The sequence below is a fragment of the Trachemys scripta genome, chromosome 4 (assembly GCF_013100865.1).
Source record: "Trachemys scripta elegans isolate TJP31775 chromosome 4, CAS_Tse_1.0, whole genome shotgun sequence".
Classification (NCBI taxonomy): domain Eukaryota; kingdom Metazoa; phylum Chordata; order Testudines; family Emydidae; genus Trachemys; species Trachemys scripta.
In genome coordinates this window covers 136,141,000-136,161,887 of record NC_048301.1, presented here as the reverse complement: position 1 = coordinate 136,161,887, position 20,888 = coordinate 136,141,000, and the positions used below count along the sequence as shown (strand labels likewise).

Below are 20,888 nucleotides of genomic sequence, written 5' to 3'. Positions count from 1 at the left end.
ATTGTGGAGCGCACAGCAAGCAGCAATAACAATGGGGATATTCTTTTCGCTGAGGTCTGAGCGAGTCAGTAAGCTGCGCCAGCGCGCTTTTAAATGTCCAAATGCACATTCCACCACCATTCGGCACTTGCTCAGCCTGTAGTTGAACAGGTCCTGACTACTGTCCAGGCTGCCTGTGTATGGCTTCATGAGCCATGGCATTAAGGGGTTGGCTGGGTCCCCAAGGATCACGATAGGCATTTCAACATCCCCAATGGTCACTTTCTGGTCCGGGAAAAAAGTCCCTTCCTCCAGCTTTCGAAACAGAGCAGAGTTCCTGAAGACGCGAGCATCATGTACCTTTCCCGGCCATCCCACGTTGACGTTGGTGAAACGTCCCTTGTGATCCACCAGGGCTTGCAGCAGCATTGAAAAGTACCCCTTGCGGTTTACGTAGTCGGTGGCTTGGTGCTCCGGTGACAAGATAGGGATATGGGTTCCGTCTATGGCCCCGCCACAGTTTGGGAATCCCATTTCAGCAAAAGCATCCACTATTGACTGCACGTTGCCCAGAGTCACTACCCTTGCTATCACCAGGTCTTTCATTGCCCTGGCAAATTGGATCACAGCAGCCCCCACCGTAGATTTGCTCACTCCAAATTGATTCCCGACTGACCGGTAGCTGTCTGGCGTTGCAAGCTTCCACAGGGCTATCGCCACTCGCTTCTCAACTGTGAGGGCTGCTCTCATCTTGGTATCCTGGCGTTTCAGGGCAGGGGAAAGCAAGTCACAAAGTTCCATGAAAGTGCCCTTACGCATGCGAAAGTTTCGCAGCCACTGGGAATCGTCCCATACCTGCAGCACGATGCGATCCCACCAGTCTGTGCTTGTTTCCCGGGCCCAGAATCGGCGTTCCACGGTATCAACCTGCCCCAGTGACACCATGATTTCCACATTGCTGGGGCCTGTGCCTTGTGAGAGGTCTATGTCCATGTCAATTTCCTCATCACTCTCGTCGCCGCGCTGCAATCGCCTCCTCGCCTGGTCCGGGTTTCGCCTTGGCATGTTCTGGCTCTGCATATACTCCAGGACAATGCGCGTGGTGTTCATATACACATTGTTGATTTTAGACAAAACAGAGGAATTACCCCATATTTCCTTGAAATTGTTTCATAGGCAGCCCAGGTTTCAGTGGCTTCTACCTTATTAGTTAGAAAATTGCATTAATACAGATGCTTTGTGGCTTGCTTCCAGAGCCAAAGCTATCCACAGCTTAAAAATTCTTAAAAAGGGACACAATTAACCTTTGATTGCCTTTTACTTCTAACTCCCGCTTTCAAACACCCAGTGATCTGAAAGAAACAACACAACCTATATTGGTAGGTTTGCATTTCTTTTACCTCTACTACAATATACACTGCACATGTTCTGGGGAAAATGCACATCTGTCACAGAGTGTGGGGGAACTCAGGGCCCTGCACCCCTGGCTTCCTGCGATTCACCATGACTCTTAGTCAGCCAGTAAAGCAGAAGGTTTATTTAGAAGACAAGGACACAGTCCAAGACAGGTCTTGCAGGCACAGACAACAGGATACCCCTCAGTTAGGGCCATCTTGGGGTCCTCGGGCACCCTAGCCCCCCTTGGGAGGTCAGAGCCCTCTCTGCCTCCCAGCCACCTCACCAGCCAGCTTCTGAGACTCTGCCTTCAGCGACCCCTTCCACAGCCTTTGTTCAGTTTCCCCGGGCAAAGGTGTCACCTGGCCTCTAACCCCTTCCTGGGTTCTCATGTTACATTCTCAGGTATTCTCTGTCGGTCAGTCTCCCATCCCCCAATGCTGACTATCCTAGTCACACTCCCCTGTCAGCATTCAAAGACCACAGTAAGAACAGTCCCAATTCGTCACAACATCCTATCCACAATTCAATTTCCACAACACTAGCTAGATCAATTTCTACACAAGGTGTAACTCTTTCTTTTGTGCTTACAAAATCTCCATGCACCCCAGTAAAGTGACAGCTTGACCACACAGAGCCAGGGGCAGTGTCCTTCTCTCTCTTTTTACCAGATCTTTTATCTGCTATTTTGTTACCCCAAAACAAATTCAAATCTTTTATTCTCCTGGCTTTGACTACCCTGCTGCAGTCACAACCTTTGGTCTTTAGTTAAAACATTTTAAATCTTGTAAAGCATTAAGTCACCTTAAGGATTAAATGCTAAATACCATATTAAACAACACTAGTTTCCTGTGTCTGGCAAAAGTATTCTCGGTTTTTGCAACTTTAAACAATACCAATTCATCTCAAACTTATAAAACACAGATCCCACAAAAACCAATAATCTATTTGTCCTGGTGCCTGGTTTTCCAGTACCAGGCGCAAGGGAGTTAAGTAAGTCGGAAAGTCAAAAGATCCAGATTCGGGCCAATCAGTGCCCAGGGCTGGCCAATCCTGGGTGCAAAGCTGCAACAAGCGTCTCTTGGACATTCTTTTCTGAACACCGGGTAAAGGCCGTTTACTTAACATATAATTCAAATGGCTATCCTTAGAGGGTTTTACCAGAGACCCACCCATCTGCCTGCTGACACTCAGAGAATTACACAGCGAACAGAGGGAATTATGGCCTAATAGGATCCTATTACAGGAATTTCTACTAATACTGAGCGCTACAAGGGACGGGACAGAAGCATCCCAATTCGACCTCAGAGCTTCATCCCACGCGATGGCTTCCACTCTGAGGAATTACGAATGAGAGGCTCAGTTTCATCCACACACCACAACCCTAACCCTAACCCTAACCATACAACAGAAATTCATTAACCGGCATCGCCAGTAACTGTCACCGAAATATCGGGTCCACCTAGCTGAGAGCCAGTAACAGCCAGACAGGGATAAGGAAGAGTTGCTTTATTCTGCAGAAGAAAGGAGAGCCTTGCACCTTGGTACAAAGATTCTGTCTTACACACATTTTACCATTCCAATTATTATCCTGGGGATTTGAAATCCCCATGCTTATAATTACTTATTCCTTTCCTTCCACTATGCCCTCAAAGTTTCCAACCTGTTTTCCGGTCTCGCTATCTGTTGCCTGCCCACTTGGGCCCGATCCTGCTTTTCTCGCTGAACCGTCCCTTCCATGGGCACCGGCTTTTTCACTACCAATTTATCTAGGAGGGTGGGCTTCTAAACTAGCCCCCACCCTTCCTGGTCTCTTCTCTTAAACCTTTTTACTCACAAGGCTACCCAAGTCCTCCTTCATGAGGCTTGCCACTTGGGCAAAACGCATGGCCCATTGGCGTTTAACTATTCAATTTTCTCTTATGGCAAACACACTGCTGTTACAGCATATGCAAACACAAATGGTTAAATTCTGACAAGTCCCTGAAGGACCGGTACTTGCTTAGCCAGTGCTTCCTTTTCTGCCTGGAAGTCCTGTCTCAAGGTTGCGCCTTTCCCTGGGCGTAGGTTTGAGTTGCTGCCTGGTTCATGATCTATGCTCTTAATTGCTCAATTCTAGTTATCAAGTACACAACTCTTCCCTTTTCTCCAACTTCTCTATTGCCCAGTCTTGTTACGACTGGGATAGATCCACCTGACACCCTTCCCAGTCAACCAGGGTGGAGAGAGGAATGCTAAATCCCTCTCCGTTTATCAGACTTACTGCGGCTGAGAGTAGGCACACTTTCATACTCACACACGTTCGTCCAGACTGGCCACGTTTGTGCATAATGTTCAGAGAAGGTGCTGTGCAATCTCCAACTTGCTTCCTCTCTTGGGAGGGCAGTTCTTTTATACCCTGAAGTCTCCTGGGGCGTTTTTTCAGTGATTCCAGTCCAGGCCGGCTGCCTGTGGCTTCTTCAGTATCCCCAAAACATGCCAGCTCCAGGGTCGCAAAGGCAGACTGTTGGATCTCACTGGACAGTTAAGCTTTGCAAATGTAATCTCAGCACTGTAATTTGTATTGCCTTTGGTTTGACTATGTCTATATTTTTTCACAGCCAGCTGGGGCCGAAAGCAGTTTTTCTTTGTACTTAGCCTGGTCTGCATTGATTCTTGACCTTGAACGCAGATTAATTTTCTCTTTATCTCTGGACCAAGCTGAATTTCAAATTAACCCGTTCCTTTCCTCAATAGAAAAATTGCTCCCATTGTGTGTCAGAGGCTTTTTGGTGATTAAAAGCTCCTCTGAGATGTATGATCTTATCTAGATTCATGGTACCTTCTAGTGGGCATTGTTTAGATGAATTTTCACGCCTGTAATGATTCCAATTCTCTAAATACCTGCAAATTTTAGGACCATAATGTACGTATATGAAATAAGCTGGGATACCCTTAGTGGGTGAGAGGGAATCCTTAGACTGTCCCGTACCCATTTTCCAATCACACACACAGGGAGGATGCCCTGTCCACTCTAGCGGCACATAAACTACAGGATACTCACACAGGAGAGGTTAACGAGGATGGTCACGACCCTCCTACACCTCCCTTCAGCAAAGAGCGTCGGCTAGTCTCAGAGAGACGGCGCCGCTTACTCTCGTTGCATCCAGTGAGATGACCAGACTGTCAGTGGCTCACACAGAGAGGAAAAGGGGAGGGAAAATGGGTTCACACACTCCTAGACCCAGGTAGCCTTCTCGCCGGACAATGCCAGGCCGAGTTAGCCCACCCTGGGTCGGAGCTCCATAAAGATCCTCTAGTTACCGGGCTTGCATTAGAGTAGTAGACCTGAATGACCATAAACAGCTGCATTACAGATTAGGTCATACCCCTTTATGCCCAATATACGACGTTGACATTTTGAGTGGAAAGCGTCCAGCGTTATTCAGTCTGAGCGGCGTAGGGTCCATGTTTCACAGCCGTACAACAGTATGGGAAGGCTACAGCTCGAATAAATCCTGAATTTGGTTATCATACTAAGATGATTCCATATCCGTTGTTAACAACCCATGGCAGATGCCAATCCTGATGGAGAAGCTCTGAGTGAGAATTAGAGGCGCTGGTAAGTAAAGAACCCAGATAGCAAAAGCTGGAAACTGATTTTACAGTTTTGTTGTTCAGATTGGAGTCACAGGTGGACTTAGTCCTAGATTTTGCAGTTTTGTCTTTGACCATGAAACATGGAAACCAATCTTAGGTGATTCCTCCTCCATATGCTGGAGTGCCTCCCGAAACCTGTCGGGGCTCTGAACTAAAATCACAAGGTCATCAGCATAATCGAGGTCTCTGAGAGAGAGCTCACCGATCTCCATGCCTATGGACTTGACGGAATACTCGCAATTTAGGTCTGATAACAAGCGACGGGCCAAAATGGTATCTAATCTGGACCTGTTCCTTGTAAAGCCTGACTGTTTTGAACGATGCGTCCACTGTAGCAATATTCAAGAAAGGGGACAAATCTTTGCGCAGAAACTACAGAGGTATTGCCCTCCACTATATAGCAGGGAAGATTCTTGTCCATATTCTACTAAACCGCGTTCTCCCCCGCGCCGAGGAACTCCTACCCAAATCACAACGTGGCTTCAAGCCATCCCGAGGCACAACTAACCTCTTTGTGGCATGACAGATTCAGGACAAGTGAACAGAGCAGCACCAGGAACTGTTTATGGCATTCATTGATTTGACTCTATCAATCGTGATGCCCTATGGAAGGTGCTGTGTAGATTTGGCTTTCCACAGAAATTAATTTCCATCATCCGTCTACTCCTTGACGGGATAACTGCCACCATTATGTGCAATGGCTCAGAGACTGAACCATGCATCATTTGCATTGGTGTCAAGCAGGGCTGTGTCATTCCTCCAACACTCTTCTCCATTTACCTGGCTTCTCATCCGTGACCGCCTTCCTGAGGAAATCAGAATTGAGTATTATATGGACTCCTCAATCTCCAAACAAAACCTAAGATCACGAGATTTGGTATAACGGATCAGTATACAGGTAACTGTGTCATTCTCACACACACAAAGGCAAACCTGCAAAGTACCCTAAATATTTTTGCAGATCCCTATCGCAGCCTGGGCCTCTCGCTCTCTCTCAACATCGGGAAATCCAAGGTACTTGACCAGTCCTCACCTGCACAAACTACTCTTCGTACCCACCAATCCCAATGAGAGGACCATTTTTCATACCTAGGCAGCCACCTCTCCCAAACATCCATCATTGACACAGAAATTGAATACAGGAGCCATTGTACCAGCATAACCTTTGGAATACTACTCAAACGAGTCTTCAGTGCTAGAGAACTGCAAACTGCAAACTGCAAACTGCAAACTGGCACCATGATCTTGGTTTAAAAAGCAGTTGTCATCCCCATCCTTCTCTGTGGGTGCGAGACCTGGGTCAGCTACAGCTGACATCTCAAGGGGCTGGAGTGGTTCCAGCAGCGCTGCTTCAGGAGGATTCTCAGAATCAGCTGGGAAGAACGACACACTAACATCTGCGTTATCTCTTAGCAGTATAGAAGAGCAGGTCATGAAACACCAGCTCTACTGGGCTGACCACTCTGTATGTATGCCTGACACTTTCCTCCCAAAGCAAATACTCTTCTAGTTAAGTCAGGGAAGAAAGGCTCGCAGAGGACAGCAGAAGGGTTTCAAAGACCTACTGTACTGAAAGTACACCTTAAAAAGAGAGGCATCAACCCAACAAACTGGGAGGTCTCGGCACGGAACAGAACACAGTGGTGACAAATCATACACGAAGCCACAGACCACTTTGAGGCGAACAGATGTGCTCATGAGGCAGAGAAATGACAACACCTATGTCTCCCCCAAGATTACATCTGTCATTTCAGTGTGCAAATCTGCACTTTGAGTAATGCACAAAGCATTTCCTTCATGGACCACCAGTGACATTGTGTAGCCATTTGGTGTAATACACAGAACATTTCGCTCCATGAGCAACAGTGAGACCATGTCGACATTTGGAGTAATGCACAAAGCCTCTCTCTCACGGAGTCACAGTGACACTGGGTGGCCATCCCAACTAATGCACAAAACATTAACCTTGGGCAGCAACAGTGACACTGGATGGTCACTCAGGGTAAAGAACAAAGCATTTCCCTCAGGGAACAAGACTAACACTCGGTGGCTAACCCAGGTAATGCACAAAGCACTTCCTTCATGGAACAACTGTGTATTACCCTGAATGACCACCGGGTGTCATTGTTGGTCCATGAGGGAAATACTTTGTGTCTTACTCAGAGTGGCCACACCACTGTCCCTTGATGAGGGAAACGTTTTGTGCATTATCTGGATTTGTCACCTGGTTTCACTCTTGCTCCATGAGGGTAATACTTAGTGACACTGGGTGGCCAGTCAGGGAAATGCACATAGCATTTCTCTCATGGAGCAACAGTGACATTGAGATCTGCGCAGTGATAGTGATAAATTTGTCATCGACACCTCCTCCGAAAGCTTTTCCGTTTCTCTCCTGGGATTTTGGTAGAGATCAGCTCGTGAAAAATACTAAAACTGAGAAAGTCATTGCTGATCATTGCTAGAGATTACACGTCTCCTGAAATCATCCTCGAAATACTTTTTGATTCTTTCCTACATTTTTGGTAGGGATCGGCTCGTGAAAGTTACTATAAGTGAGAAATTCATTCCTGATAAATGCTAATGATAATTTTCTCATTGCAGCGTCCACCAAAAGCCTCCGAAGAACCATATCTACTGGTCACTTAGTAGAAATCGATTGTTGAAAATTACTAAAAAATGAGAAATTCATTACTTATCTGTACTAGTGAGAAATTCTTCAAGGACTCCTCCTCTGACAGCCATTACGATGTGCTGCTAAAGGGTTTAGAAGCGATCGGTTGGTGAGAAAGACAAAAAATTCCTGATCAGTGCTTCTGACACATTTTTAATGGAAGCTTCCTTCGAAAACCATTAGGAATCCCTACTTCTGGTTTGGTAAAGATCGGCTAGTGAAAATTACTAAATAAGACCATTGCTGCGCAATGATAGTGATAAACTTCTCATGGGTTCATCCTAGGAAAGCCTTTCTGTTTCTCTCCTGGTGTTTTGGTAGAGATCAATTCGTCAAAAATACGAAAAATGAGAAATTCATTTGAGACCAGTGTTTGTATGAAACTTGTACAGATGGCTTGGTAGAGAATAGTTGGTAAAAATTCTTAAACGTGAGACAGTCATTCCTGACCAGCTAATGGAAAATAGTTCATGGAGTATTACTCTAAAAGCCATTGGGCTACACTCCTCGTCATTTCGTACAGATCGGTTTGTGAAAATTACTAAAAATGATCACTTCGTTCCCGATGTGTGCTAGGGATTTGATTTGTAGAACTAGATGACTTTGAAAAAATGAGGAGGGGAAATACGTTTTTTTATCCCAAAATGAAAAACGATTCCCTTTTGTCTCTAAAAATCTATGAATGTAGTAATCCCACTGAGTAGTCCTGGTGAAATCAATAGTACTACACACGTGTTTAGGATTGTACTTTAGTGCCTTCCTGAACTGGAGACCTTGACATATCTGGGCGTCATATAAATGAGAATGAACTGGATTGGTAATCTTTTAGCTAGATATGCCACAATTTGCAGAAATTACACAAGAAATGATGTTATCTATATCTATAGCATTACGTGCCATTGGTTGCTAATTTTTTTTCAGAATATCTGACGGTGTCAAATAAATAAATTATTTTAACCTCTATTCAGCCCATGAAACCTGTGTCTTTTTGACTGAATGCACTCATAAGGGTGCATTTAATAAAAAAGTATTTTAAGTCTTGAGTATTTAAAAACCAAACACTAATTGAAATTCCATTATTTTAACCATGTCCGTACTGATATTAATGAGAACTATTTTCTTTAACTCATAGACTTTTTCAAGTGTGAATGTTCAGCTTAAACGGAAACCGATGGACTCGGGTAAAATGAGATATGTAGTAGATCACAGTATTGGACTGGCAGATAGACTGTGGGTCAGAGCAGTGAATGGTGAGTCCAGGGCTGGATTAGCAGAGAGGCTGTGGGTCAAGGGTTCAGGGCGGGGAGGGGGGGGGGGCTCCAGGCACCAGGGTAGCAGTCTGGCTGTTTTGGGTGGCATGCCTCCTGGAGGTCCGCCCGTCCCGCAGCTTCGGCGGCTATTCGGCGGCAGGGACACCTTTGTGATTGTATAAGAGATGTCCCAATCCCAATCCCCAAGGGCTACAGGACTTGATGAGTGCGAACTACAGAAGGAGGTGGACGTGAGCTGAGAACCGGGATACAGGTGGAGATGGGGACAGCGTGAAGGAGCTGAGGGGATAACACTGAGAATGGAAAACTTAGAGAAAGAGAGAGAGGGGTAGGCACATGGGAAAGGGGATGACTGGAAGGAGAGGCCTTGTAGATTGTAACCTTCCAATTGGCCCTGACTATGGGTCGGTGGGTAGCTGCACCACAAAAGGAGCTGAGCAGAAAACAGACTGTGGCTCAGATAGTAACAGTTTCTCTCATGCTGCCCTTTGCTTACGGTACAACACCACGTACCTGCAGAAGACAGAGAGAGAGAGATGTGTCTTTGCTTCCCCCACCAAGATTAGCTGCCACTCTGGAGAATTCAGGAGTTTTTAGTGATCTGGGGGACCAGAGCCCTGAAGCAGGTAATCAGCAGGGATTGAACCACATGTAAAAGAGATTATGGTGTTTGCCTTGATTGGCTGCGTTGTTGTGAGCAGCAGTATGAACATGCTACTCTCCTACACCTATATCATCGTCACCATCCTGCGGATCCACTCTGCCGAGGTCGGCACAAAGACTTCTCCACCTGCACCTCCTATCTGACAGCCAACATGTTCCATGGTTCCCTCCTGTTCATGTATTTCCGGCCCTGCACTCCCTAGACACTGACAAAATAGCATCTGTGTTCTACCCCATGGTGATCCCCATGCTGAACCCCCAGATCTACAGCCTGAGGAACAAGGAGATGAAGGATGCTCTGTGGCAAGTGATGAATAAGTTACTGACCTTCTCTTGAGCCTGGTTACTCAATACTGAGTTACTGATGGGGAGGGAGAAGAAGGCGAAATCAGTTCCCACTCCACTGCAGTCTCATTCCTCATTATCACTGTGAATGTTTTTTTTTCTTTTATTGTGTTCCAACAATGTCTGATCGCCCCAGCAATGATCAAAAAGATTGTGACGCTTTCTCCGGCAGTTCAGGAGTGTTAGTCTCCCTGTCTCCCCCATGTGTCAGCGAGCAAGGGACTTGCAGGACTTGCGTGTCAGCTCCTTGACACTCCAGTTCATTTGTCCCTCTCCCAGACAATCGCCTCCAAAGCTCTGCTAGCTTTTACGTTGCTTTGAGGGTAATCTCAGTTTCACTCCAATCCCGAAAGCTCCTTGAAATGTTTTCCCCTGCAGTATCCAGCCGCTGTCAGTGGGATCTCACAGAAATTACTGCGTCCACTGTCTCCAGAGAGGCACTATACACACCAGCCTGTTAGAGTGTTGAGGCGTCGCACTCAACAGTATTACACTGAGAGGGATTTACAGTAAAACCAGGACTACCTTTACTAAAAAAAAAAGAACAGAGATTTAAGCAAAGATACTATAAAAAGAAAATGGTTACAAATGAAACAAGAAGTATGACGCGTTTTCTAATGATGAAAACTCAATCGCCTTAATCCTTGTCTGAGACAGTTTCTCACTGAACGGCACCTCTCAGCAGCAGCAACCCACATGGCTCGGGATCCACTGCTCATGTTAACCCTGAGAGGATGAACACAAGTTCTAGGCCATTAAGACTGATCCAGATTTTGAATTATATTGTCAATGTGTTCTAAATCTCCCGCATTTCCATGAGAATCCACATTCTGGATCTCACACAACACGATCAGGATTTAGTGGCCTGTCCATGTCTAAGCGGGTGCAGAAACATTCTTGTCCAGAGCTATCTTTGTGGTGTATCTCGGAAAACTGGTGAGGTACTTAAAATCGGTCAAATTATTAACTAACAATACTGTCTACCCTCAAAATACTATGGTGAATCCATGAGTCTTGATTTTGATTTCTTCAAGCTCCAGCTCTAGGAATTATTAGTTTACAGAAAACATCTTTCATTTTGGTTTTTTTTTTAAAAATTCTTTTCCTTATGGCGAAGTGGAAAGGTAAAAAAAACGTGAAAATTAATGGCTCAAGAACCAGACGCTCAATAAAAGAACCAGAATTTATATTTTAAGCCCAATGGGGTAAAAAACATTGTCGCGGGTGATTCTGGGTACATCCTCGCCCTCCCTCCATGAAAGCAACGGCAGACAACCGTTTTGCGCCTTTTTTCCTGGGTGAACTGTGCAGACGCCACACCATGGCTATCATGGAGCGCGCTCCGCTCAAGACAGCAGTCATGACCATTGTAAACACCTCGCGCATTCTCGTGCAGTCTATGCTGAACCAGGACCAGAAAAACCAGGCGAGGAGGAGGCGGCTACGGAAGCGTGGCGACGAGAGTGATGAGGACACGGACACAGAATTCTCTCAAACCGTGGACCCCGGCGTTGGAGATCATGTTGTTAAGGGGGCAGGTTCTAGCCATGGAATGCCGATTCTGGGCCCGGAAAACAAGCACAGACTGGTGGGTCCGCATAGTGTTGCAGGTGTGGGATGATTCCCAGTGGCTGCGAAACTTGCGCATGTGTAAGGGCGCTCTCATGGAACTTTGTGACTTGCTTTCCCCTGCCCTGAAACGCCAGGATACCAAGATGAGAGCAGCCCCACAGTTGAGAAGCGAGTGGCAATAGCCCTGTGGAAGCTTGCAACGCCAGACAGCTACCGGTCAATTTGGAGTGGGCATATCTACTGTGGGCTCAAGTAGCCAAAACAATCGCTGAGCTGCTGCTACCAAAGGTAGCAGTGACTCTGGGAAATGTGCAGGTCATAGGAGATGGCTTTGCTGCAATGGGCTTCCCTAACTGTGGTGGGGTGATAGATGGAACCCATATCCCTATCTTGGCACTGGAGCACCAGGGCAGCCAGTACATAAAGCGTAAGGGGTACTTTTCAATGGCGCTGCAAGCACTGGTGGATCACAAGGGACGTTTCACCAACATCAACGTGGGATGGCCGGGAAGGGTTCATGACGCTCGCGTCTTCAGGAACAGTAATCTGTTTAAATGGCTGCAGCAAGGGATTTACTTCCCAGACCAGAAAATAACCATTGGGGATTTTGAGATGCCTATAGTTATCCTTGGGGACCCAGCCTACCCCCTTAATGCCATGGCTTATGGTGCCATATACAGACAACCTGGACAGGAGTCAGGAGCTGTTCAACTACAGGCTGGTGCAGAATGGTGGTAGAATGTGGCGTTGGAGGTTTAGAGGGTCGCTGGAGCACTTTACTGACTCGCTCAGATCTCAGCCAAATCAATATTCCCATTGTTATTGCTGCTTGCTGTGTGTTCCACAATCTCTGCGAGAGTAAGGGGGAGACCTTTATGGCGAGGTGGGAGGTAGAGGCAAGTCACCTGGCCGCTAATTACGCGCAGCCAGACACCACGGCGATTAGAAGTGCACACCAGGAAGCGCTGCACATCAGAAAAGCTTTGAAAACCAGTTTCATGACTGGCCAGGCTACAGTGTGACATTTCTATTTGTTTCTCTTTGATGAAAACCCGCCCCCCTTGGTTGACTCATTCCCTGTAAGTAACCCACCCGCCCCTCTTCGATCACAGATTGCTTTCAAAGGAAATAAAGTCACTATCATTTATAAATCATGTATTCTTTATTAATTGATTAGAAACATAGGGAGAGACCTGACAAGGTGGGCTTTGGAAAGAGGATAGGAGGGAAGGAAAAGGCCAATAAAAAAGTTCAAAATAATAGCCTTTTGTTTGGCCTATCCACTGGGGTGGAGTGGCAGGGTGCACGGAGCCTTTCCCACCCCACCACGTTCTTACACGTCTGGGTGAGGAGGTTATGGAACTTGGGGAGGGGGGAGGGCGGTTATACAGGGGATGCAGGAGCACTCTGTGATCCTGCTGCCGTTCCTGAAGCTTCACCAGAGGCCGGAGCATGTCTGTTTGCTCACACCGCAGTCCAAGCATTGCATCCTGCCACCTCTCATCTCGAGCGTCCCTCCTCTCCTCACGTTGGTCCCTCCTGTCCTCACATTAGTCCCTCCTGTCCTCACGTTCACTGGCATCCTTCCTGTACTTCATATGAACTCTTTCATCGCGGGTCGATTGCATGATTTCAGATAACATGCGTTTTTTTTTTTATCTGAGATAGCCTTCGGGACGGAGGAGGGAGGCTTGAAAAATTTGCAGTTGGGGGAGGGAGGGAAAAAAGGGAGAGACGTATTTAAAAAGATACATTTTATAGAATAATGCTTATACTCTTTCACGATGAACAACACTATTCAAATTACATAGCACATGTGATTTCGGTACAAGGTCGCATTTTGCATCTTAATATTGAGAGCCTGAGGCTTTGGTGTTAGATGAAGGTGTTAGATCACAGATGCAGGTCCGGGCAACAGAATTCAGCTTGCATGCAGCCATGGTAAGCCATTGTCTTTCGGCTTCTGCAACCTTCATTAAAGCAGCCCCCTCCTTTCCCATACCAAGCAAAGCCTGTTGAGTGCTGCGGTTTTCCTGTTAACGTGCAGCAGCAGAAACCAAACTAACCCCCCCCACACACACTACCCATCCAATTCTCTGGGATGATCGCTTTACCCCTCCCCCCACCTCAGGCTGGTATCAGGGGAGAGCCCTGCTAGCCATATGCGAAAAGCTCAGCACCAATACCCCCCCACCCCCCCGGCTTGGATAACTGCAGGGAAGGATTTCTTTTCAACCACAGGCAAACAGGAATGGCCAGCTCTGTCCCCTTAATTAAATTCCCGTATTTCAACCAGGTTACCATGAACGATATCACTCTCCTGAGGATAACATAGCGAGATAAATAACGGCTGTTGCTTGAATGCCAGCAAACACCGGGACCATACGCAGAATACTTGCTACTAGCCTGGTGTGGTCAAGTGTCCTACCATGGAGGATGGAATAAGGCTGCACTGCCCAGAAACCTTCTGCAAAGGCTTTTGAAGTACCTCCAGGAGAGCTTAATGGAGAGCTCCCTGGAGGATTTCCGCTCCATCCCCAGACACGTTAACAGACTTTTCCAGTAGCTGTACTGGCTAGTTCTCAGGGCAAATTAATCATTAAAAAGCGCTTGCTTTAAAACCATGTTTTATATTTACAAAGGTACACTCACCAGAGGTCCCTTTCATGGCTTCATGGTCCACCTTGGGAGGTTTGGGAGGGTACCTCAGTCAGGCTGAGAAAAAGATCCTGACTGTTAGGGAGAATGGAGTGCTGTGTGATCTCCACAAGCTCCTCCTCCTCCTCTTCCCGGTCCGCAAAGTCCTCAGGCATGGCTGGGAGTATCCCCTCCTCGGAATCCACGGTCGGTGTGGGGTAGTGGTGGCGGCCCCCCCAGAATTGCATGCAGCTCAGCGTGGAAGCGGCATGTCTGCGGCTCTGCCCCAGACCTTCCGTTTGCTTCTTTGGTTTTCTGCTATGTTTGTCTGAGCTCCCTACCTTTCACGCAGCACTGATATGAGTCCCTATTGTGGTCTCTCTCCATCATGCCCCTGGAAATTTTTTCCAAATGTTTTGGCATTTCGTCTTTTGGAACGTAGTTCTGTTAACACGGAATCCTCTCCCCATATAGCGATCAGATCCAGTACGTCCCGTTCGGTCCATGCTGGTGCTCTTTTTCGGTTCTTGTACTGCATGGTTACATGTGCTGATGAGTTATGCGTGGTCATCTGTGCTCTCCACGCTGGGCAAACAGGAAATGAAATTCAAAAGTTAACAGGGCTTTTCCTGTCTACCTGGCCAGTGCATCCCAGTTCAGCTTGCTGTCCAGAGCGGTCACAATTGTGCACTGTGGGATAGCTTCCGGAGGTCAATACCGTCAAATTTCGTCCACACTAACCCTAACTCGAACCGGCAATGTTGATTTCAGCACTACTCCCCTCGTCGGAGAGGAGTACGGAAATCGCTTTTAAGAGCACTTTCTGGCGAAGTAAATTGCTTCGTTGTGTGGATGGCTGCAGGCTTAGTTCGATGTTAGTTCTCATAACGTAGACCAGGGCTTAGTTACAGCGTTTACACAAAAACAAAATGACCTTTTTTGACATTATAACCCGACACCAGTTTTAACAATGAAAAGTTCATAATTATACAGCTCGATAATAACGCTAAGGTGAATAACGCTTAAAGATACTCACATTTTGGCTTTATAATGCTGAAAGACATTATTCTTTATTCTTTGTCACCAAGAAACACAATTTTTCTACAGTATTCTCTCGATTCTTAACCGTCTACCTGCAACGTGTGTTAAAATGACCGTTTGACATGTATAAACTCGCGATATCTCCGTTCTACATGAATTTCCGGCTATGTGACCTTGATGTATATTCAAGTTAAATGTCACTAGCATTGCAGCCCTTGCCGCTGGTGGATGTGTTTCATTGCGGCTGAGTTATTGCTTATCAAAATCGAGCATCTTGACTCTACGTCGCAAATTAATTGTTTTTTTACTAAAATATTATTTATTTTTGCAGTAAATAAAAGATTTGACATATTAATACATTCTCAGAAATGTAGAGAAATGAATTATAATTCATATTCCCTCCGTAAGTGCACCAGAATTGAAATAATGACATCTTCATTATTTTATTTGTATTTTTTCAATTTAGCAAGATCCTTTAAATCCTGCTTGTTGCTTAATGACTTATTTTTAACAAAAGGAAACCAAATTTTCTTTCCTTTCAGGCCTTAAGCAGGCCATAGAATGTCATCCAGTTACTCATGTTGAGCCCAATAACTTGTGTTTGAATAAAGCAGCTCTTCCAGAAAGCTTGGCGAAAGTCAAGAGGGGACATTACATTTTCTCAGTGAGATTGTAATTGCAGAAAACAGGTAAGATGTACTATAACGCTGCAGTATACTGTAGTTTGTAAATTCCTCACAAAGACCGACAAGGGTCAAGAAGCTAAATGACCATCCATTTTGCCCAAATCAGGGGTGTATGTGTGGCCAGGTTTGATTAACATAAAGAACATTCCTAACCTGATTCCAAAGTTCTCGCTCTCTTTTTAGGAGCTCTGTATCATACGCCCACTCGTGTTGTTAACATGGTTAAATTCAGTGAGTTAGAGAAGGAATGAGTGTGATATTTTGTCCATTCATGTTTTGTTGTTGTTGTTGTCGTCGTTATTGACCTGACATTTAAAAATCAGTTTCATAGTAGCTAGTTGTAGTGGACACAGCCTGAGTCAGCAGTGGCAGAAAGGTGTCCTTATGTGCCCTCAGTGATCTATGTGAATTTAGCTAGTGAGCCAGCAAAATGACTACACTCCCTTTGGAATCAGTTGTCTCTCAAAGCTGGCATTCTGAGAAGAGAGGCCAAAGGATGACCAGATGAAGAGCATCAAAGTGTACCCCACTGGTGTTTGTATGTTATGGTTCCTGTTCTGAAGCTATGGGTTGGTACAGTACGTAGTCATGGAGCTTTTGCTCAAGCTGTCACAGCTTGGTGGCGTTAGGAAAAAAAAAAAAAAAAGCTCTGGAGGTCCCTGATTCAAACCCTGGCATGTCAGTCAAGAGTTGGTCATCACAAATTCTTAGTGGCTGGGTAGGGTGACGATTCTAGGGTGCTTCTGCTTTGCAGGAGGACAGCAGTTTCCTAAACTGTCATTCACACTAAATTCCCCTGAAATATAAACACCATGATTAATGGCCTTCTCCAGCTATGACATTTCTAAAATCCACCACTTCTTCCTCTCAGGCCCTCCTGTCTCTCATATCTTCACTCGCCAGTCCATCCAACGTGCACATAGTATTAGTATTATCAGGTTTCACTCATTGCCCCATCACTCTCTCCCGGTCTTTCCTCATTAAATGTGGTCTCCTCATCTTCACTTTTAAGGCTGTACATGACGGTGCCCCTACCTACATTTCAAAACAAATTTCCTATTCCCCCCGCCACTATCTGCGATCCAGTCAACCCTTCTCCATGTTGCTTCCTTTGTCTATTTCCAGCTTTTCATGCCTGGAACAGCCTCATTAGACATCAGCCTGCATCTGACACCCTTTCAAACTCACTTCCTTCAATTAATTTTCCCACCATCGCCTCTACACCTGCTCTAATGCCAAACATTACTCAGAACACACAACTTGGATGCATATAATCTCTGGAATTCCTTAATCAAATTACCCCAAATTTGGACCACTAACCCTACTCCACACCCTGATGAGGAAAAGCAATTTTCAAGATAATCCAAGTCACATAGAAAAATCAGCTGTTAAACATTACGCTAATTTTTCCCTTAATTTTAGCAGAACTATACAACTCCTAATCTTCTGCCTCTTCTCCCTTCCTTGTTCTACCTTTGGCGCTTGTAACAATTTGCTGTGTTTGTCTGATTCAGTTTCTATCTAGTGTCCTCATTACAGAAGCATCTGAGCACCTCACAGTATTTCATCTATGTACCCTCACAGGTCCCCGTGAGGTAGGGAAGTGTTATTATCCCCATTTTACAGATGAAGAATCGAGGCACAGAGAGACTAAAGGCTTGTCTATACAGGGACAGCCATAACAGTTAATCTGAATTAACTAAAGGCACGAATTTAAAGTGGATTTGTGGGAGGAAAAGAATTAGACAATTATGTTCATGGAGGATGGGTCCATCAATGGCTATTAGTCAAGATGGTCGGGGACACAACCCCATGCTCTGGTTGTCCCTAAACCGTCAACTGGTAGAAGCTGGGACTGAATGACAGGGAATCACTTGAAATTGTCCTGTTCTGTTCATTCCCTCTGAAACATCTGGCACTGACCACTGTTAGAGACAGGCTAGTGGGCTATATGGAGCCTTGGTCTGATAGAGTATGGCCATTTTTATGTTAATTGCATTAAACTCCTGTGTGAACACTGTTATTCAGGGTTAAAGTGGCCTGCCTTTGGTTTCGTTTAATGCACTTTCGAACCCCCACACTGTGCTATCTTCACAGCTATTGCTCCCTGCACTAGCTCAATTCAAACTAGCTCAGGTAAGCTAGCCTATATGCTGCTTTTGCTTTATAGATATTGTGGACAATGCGTTGCTCCGAAAAGGGTGAACTTACTTACACACACTGGTGTGAGTTGCTCCAGCCATTGAACTGGTTTGTACACTGTGGGAAGAATCAGATATTAACAATACTGTTGCATAAGGAGGGTATGAAGGAATTAGGAAAGACCACATTGTCTAAAAAGCCAACATGACATATTTTGTACAAGGTTTCTTGCAATTATATAAGAGTGGTGAATATGTGGGTGCCAGTGTGTTCCTTTGAGGTACAGAGTGTCACAATGATACAGCAGAGAAACTTGGTCACACTACCAATAACTAATCAAGCTGTTTAACCAGGTGTGTTTGGGGGTTGAAGCATAAATTGCATGTAAACTCTCAAGTGCATTTTCAATTCATTATTACTTGGTAAACTTTTTTTGCTTTTCTCCCTAGGTTTCCTTCCCAAAGGCTATTTGCATTTAGATCCCATCCACAGGAGGATAAAGGTACCAACAACCATGTTTAAAGAGGACAGCTGCAGCTGGCTCAGTTTTCCAGTGCATACAGCAGACTTATGGTTAATTTGGGGTGCAAGATGGCACTTATAATAGGTTAATTCTTTGGTGGCTACTTAGAGATTAATTATGAAGAAGTCGGTTGGTTAGATTCAAATAGAAACGTTATGGGTTTTATTAATACCACAATCAATATATGTAAAATCACAGAACTATTAAAACAAGATAGGGATAACAGCAGAATCCTCATCAATACACTCATAAATTTGTAGGGCTGTGGGTTTCCCTTCAGGTGAGATAAGCTTTAAGGCTGCTACTGTCCTGCCTTCCTGAGGTCCCACTGTGGGTCAGATTTGATTCCCTCTTATGCACCTAATTCCTTACACCTATCTATTTCCAAGACCATATTTAATTAAGCCTCTTGTCCATATTTGTCATTCCTGCCATCTATTTTGTGTGTGGGGGGTACCTATTGTAAGAATTTGTGCAGATAGATGGTTCTCTATACAATGTGGTTAAGAAAGTTTGTCCTTTGCAGTCTAAAGGTATGTCTACACAGGGATCTGGGTCAGCTGATGGACTTGTGAGGCTTGGGCTCTGGAGCTGAAAAATTGCTGTGTAGACATTTGGCCTCAGGCTCCAATGTGGGACCCTGCAAGAAATACAAAAATTTCTGAAGGACAGCAATTCCACTTCCTGCCCAGCTCTAGTAACTGCCATTGATAACATTGAGAGGTGCTACCAACATGCCATTAGCATGGTCAATTCAACGTCAAGTGAACCCAATGGTGATTTTGCTTTACACGTTATCCTCTGTGCTAATCACTGGGGGCCATGAGTCTGTTACAGCCCCCATCCAGAAAAACTTGCATGTTTAGCTCACGCTGTAGCAGATTATGTTTTCAGCACTGGATTCATTCCCTCGTGGGCTGGCCAGGAGAGGAAAGGATTTTTCCTTCTTAGGTCCTGGTCCAGCTCCGACAATGGAAAGACACCCATTGGCTTTAGTGGTTGTGGCATTGTAAAAAGTGGCTAAGAATACTAACACTCTGATCCAACAAAGCATTTAAGCCTGTGCTTAGCTTGAAGCACGAGTGGTCCCAGGGATGTCAGTAGAACTACTCTTAAAGTTAGGCACGTATATAAATGCTGGGACTGGGGCTTCAGTGAGTTAATCTTCACTCCTGGCTGTAAATCTTTCCTGACTGATCACTCTCCTCAGGGCCCGTTTCACTTCCTTATTCCGCAGGCTATAGATCATGGGGTTTAACATGGGAGTGATGATCCCATAGAGCATAGAAATGACCCTGTCCTGATTTGGTGAGTAGCGAGAGGAAGGGCGCACGTAGGTGAAAATGGTGGTGCCATAAAACAGGCCAACCACAGTCAGGTGGGAGGCACAGGTGGAGAAGGCTTTGTGCCTGCCCTTGGTAGAGCTCATGCGTAAGATGGCAAAGACAATATAAATGTAGGAGACCAGGGTGATCACAAAAGCACTACTTCCTAAGACCCCAGCCACACTAAGAAGTACCATTTCACTGGTGTAGGTTGAGGAGCAGGAGAGGGCCACCACTGGAGGGATATCGCAGAAATATTGATTGACTTCATTAGACCCACAGAAAGATAATGTAAAGGTGAATGAAGTGTGCAGCAGGGAATTAAGAAACCCTGATATCCAGGTACCAGCTGCCATCTGAGCACAGAGTCTTTTATTCATTATGGCCGTGTATTGCAGGGGATGGCATATTGCGACATACCGGTCATAGGCCATCACCGCCAGAAGGAAGATCTCTGTCCCCACCACATCAATGAGGAAATACAGCTGCAACACGCAGCTGGCAAATGAAATCTCCTTGTTCCCAGACAGGAACATGTCCAGCATCTTTGGTACTGTGACGGTTGGACACAGGATATCCAGCAAGGACAAGTTGCTGAGGAAGAAATACATGGGGTTGTGCAGGCGAACATCTGTTCCTATGGCAATGATGATGGTGATGTTCCCTGCCAGTGTGGCTAAATAGATGAGAGAAAACAACAGAAAAAGAGGGAAACGCACCTCCGGGAGGTCGGAAAGTCCCGTGAGAATGAATTTGGCCACTGTGGTGACATTGTCTCCCTCCATCTATCTTTAGCCAGTAGGATTTTACTGCAGGCGTTTACATGAAAGAAAAGCAAATGCATGTATGTTAAAATGTCAGATGCATCATATTCAATTAGATCAATGTTTCTCGGCCTTCTCAGGTTGGTGACCCCTTATTCCAAGTCAAACATTTTCATGACACCATTCTACTTACTGTAGAGTAAAATATGTATCAGTGATAACAATGATAAATCTA

At 45.5% G+C, this 20,888-nt stretch overlaps 1 protein-coding gene across 1 annotated transcript; it reads right to left on the bottom strand.

The window, feature by feature from the left end:
• Positions 1-19,723: 19,723 nt before the first annotated feature.
• LOC117876577 (olfactory receptor 5V1-like) lies at positions 19,724-20,674 on the bottom strand. The gene has a single exon (XM_034768830.1). It carries the CDS (start codon positions 20,672-20,674, stop codon positions 19,724-19,726), a length of 951 nt encoding a protein of 316 aa, XP_034624721.1.
• Positions 20,675-20,888: the final 214 nt, after the last annotated feature.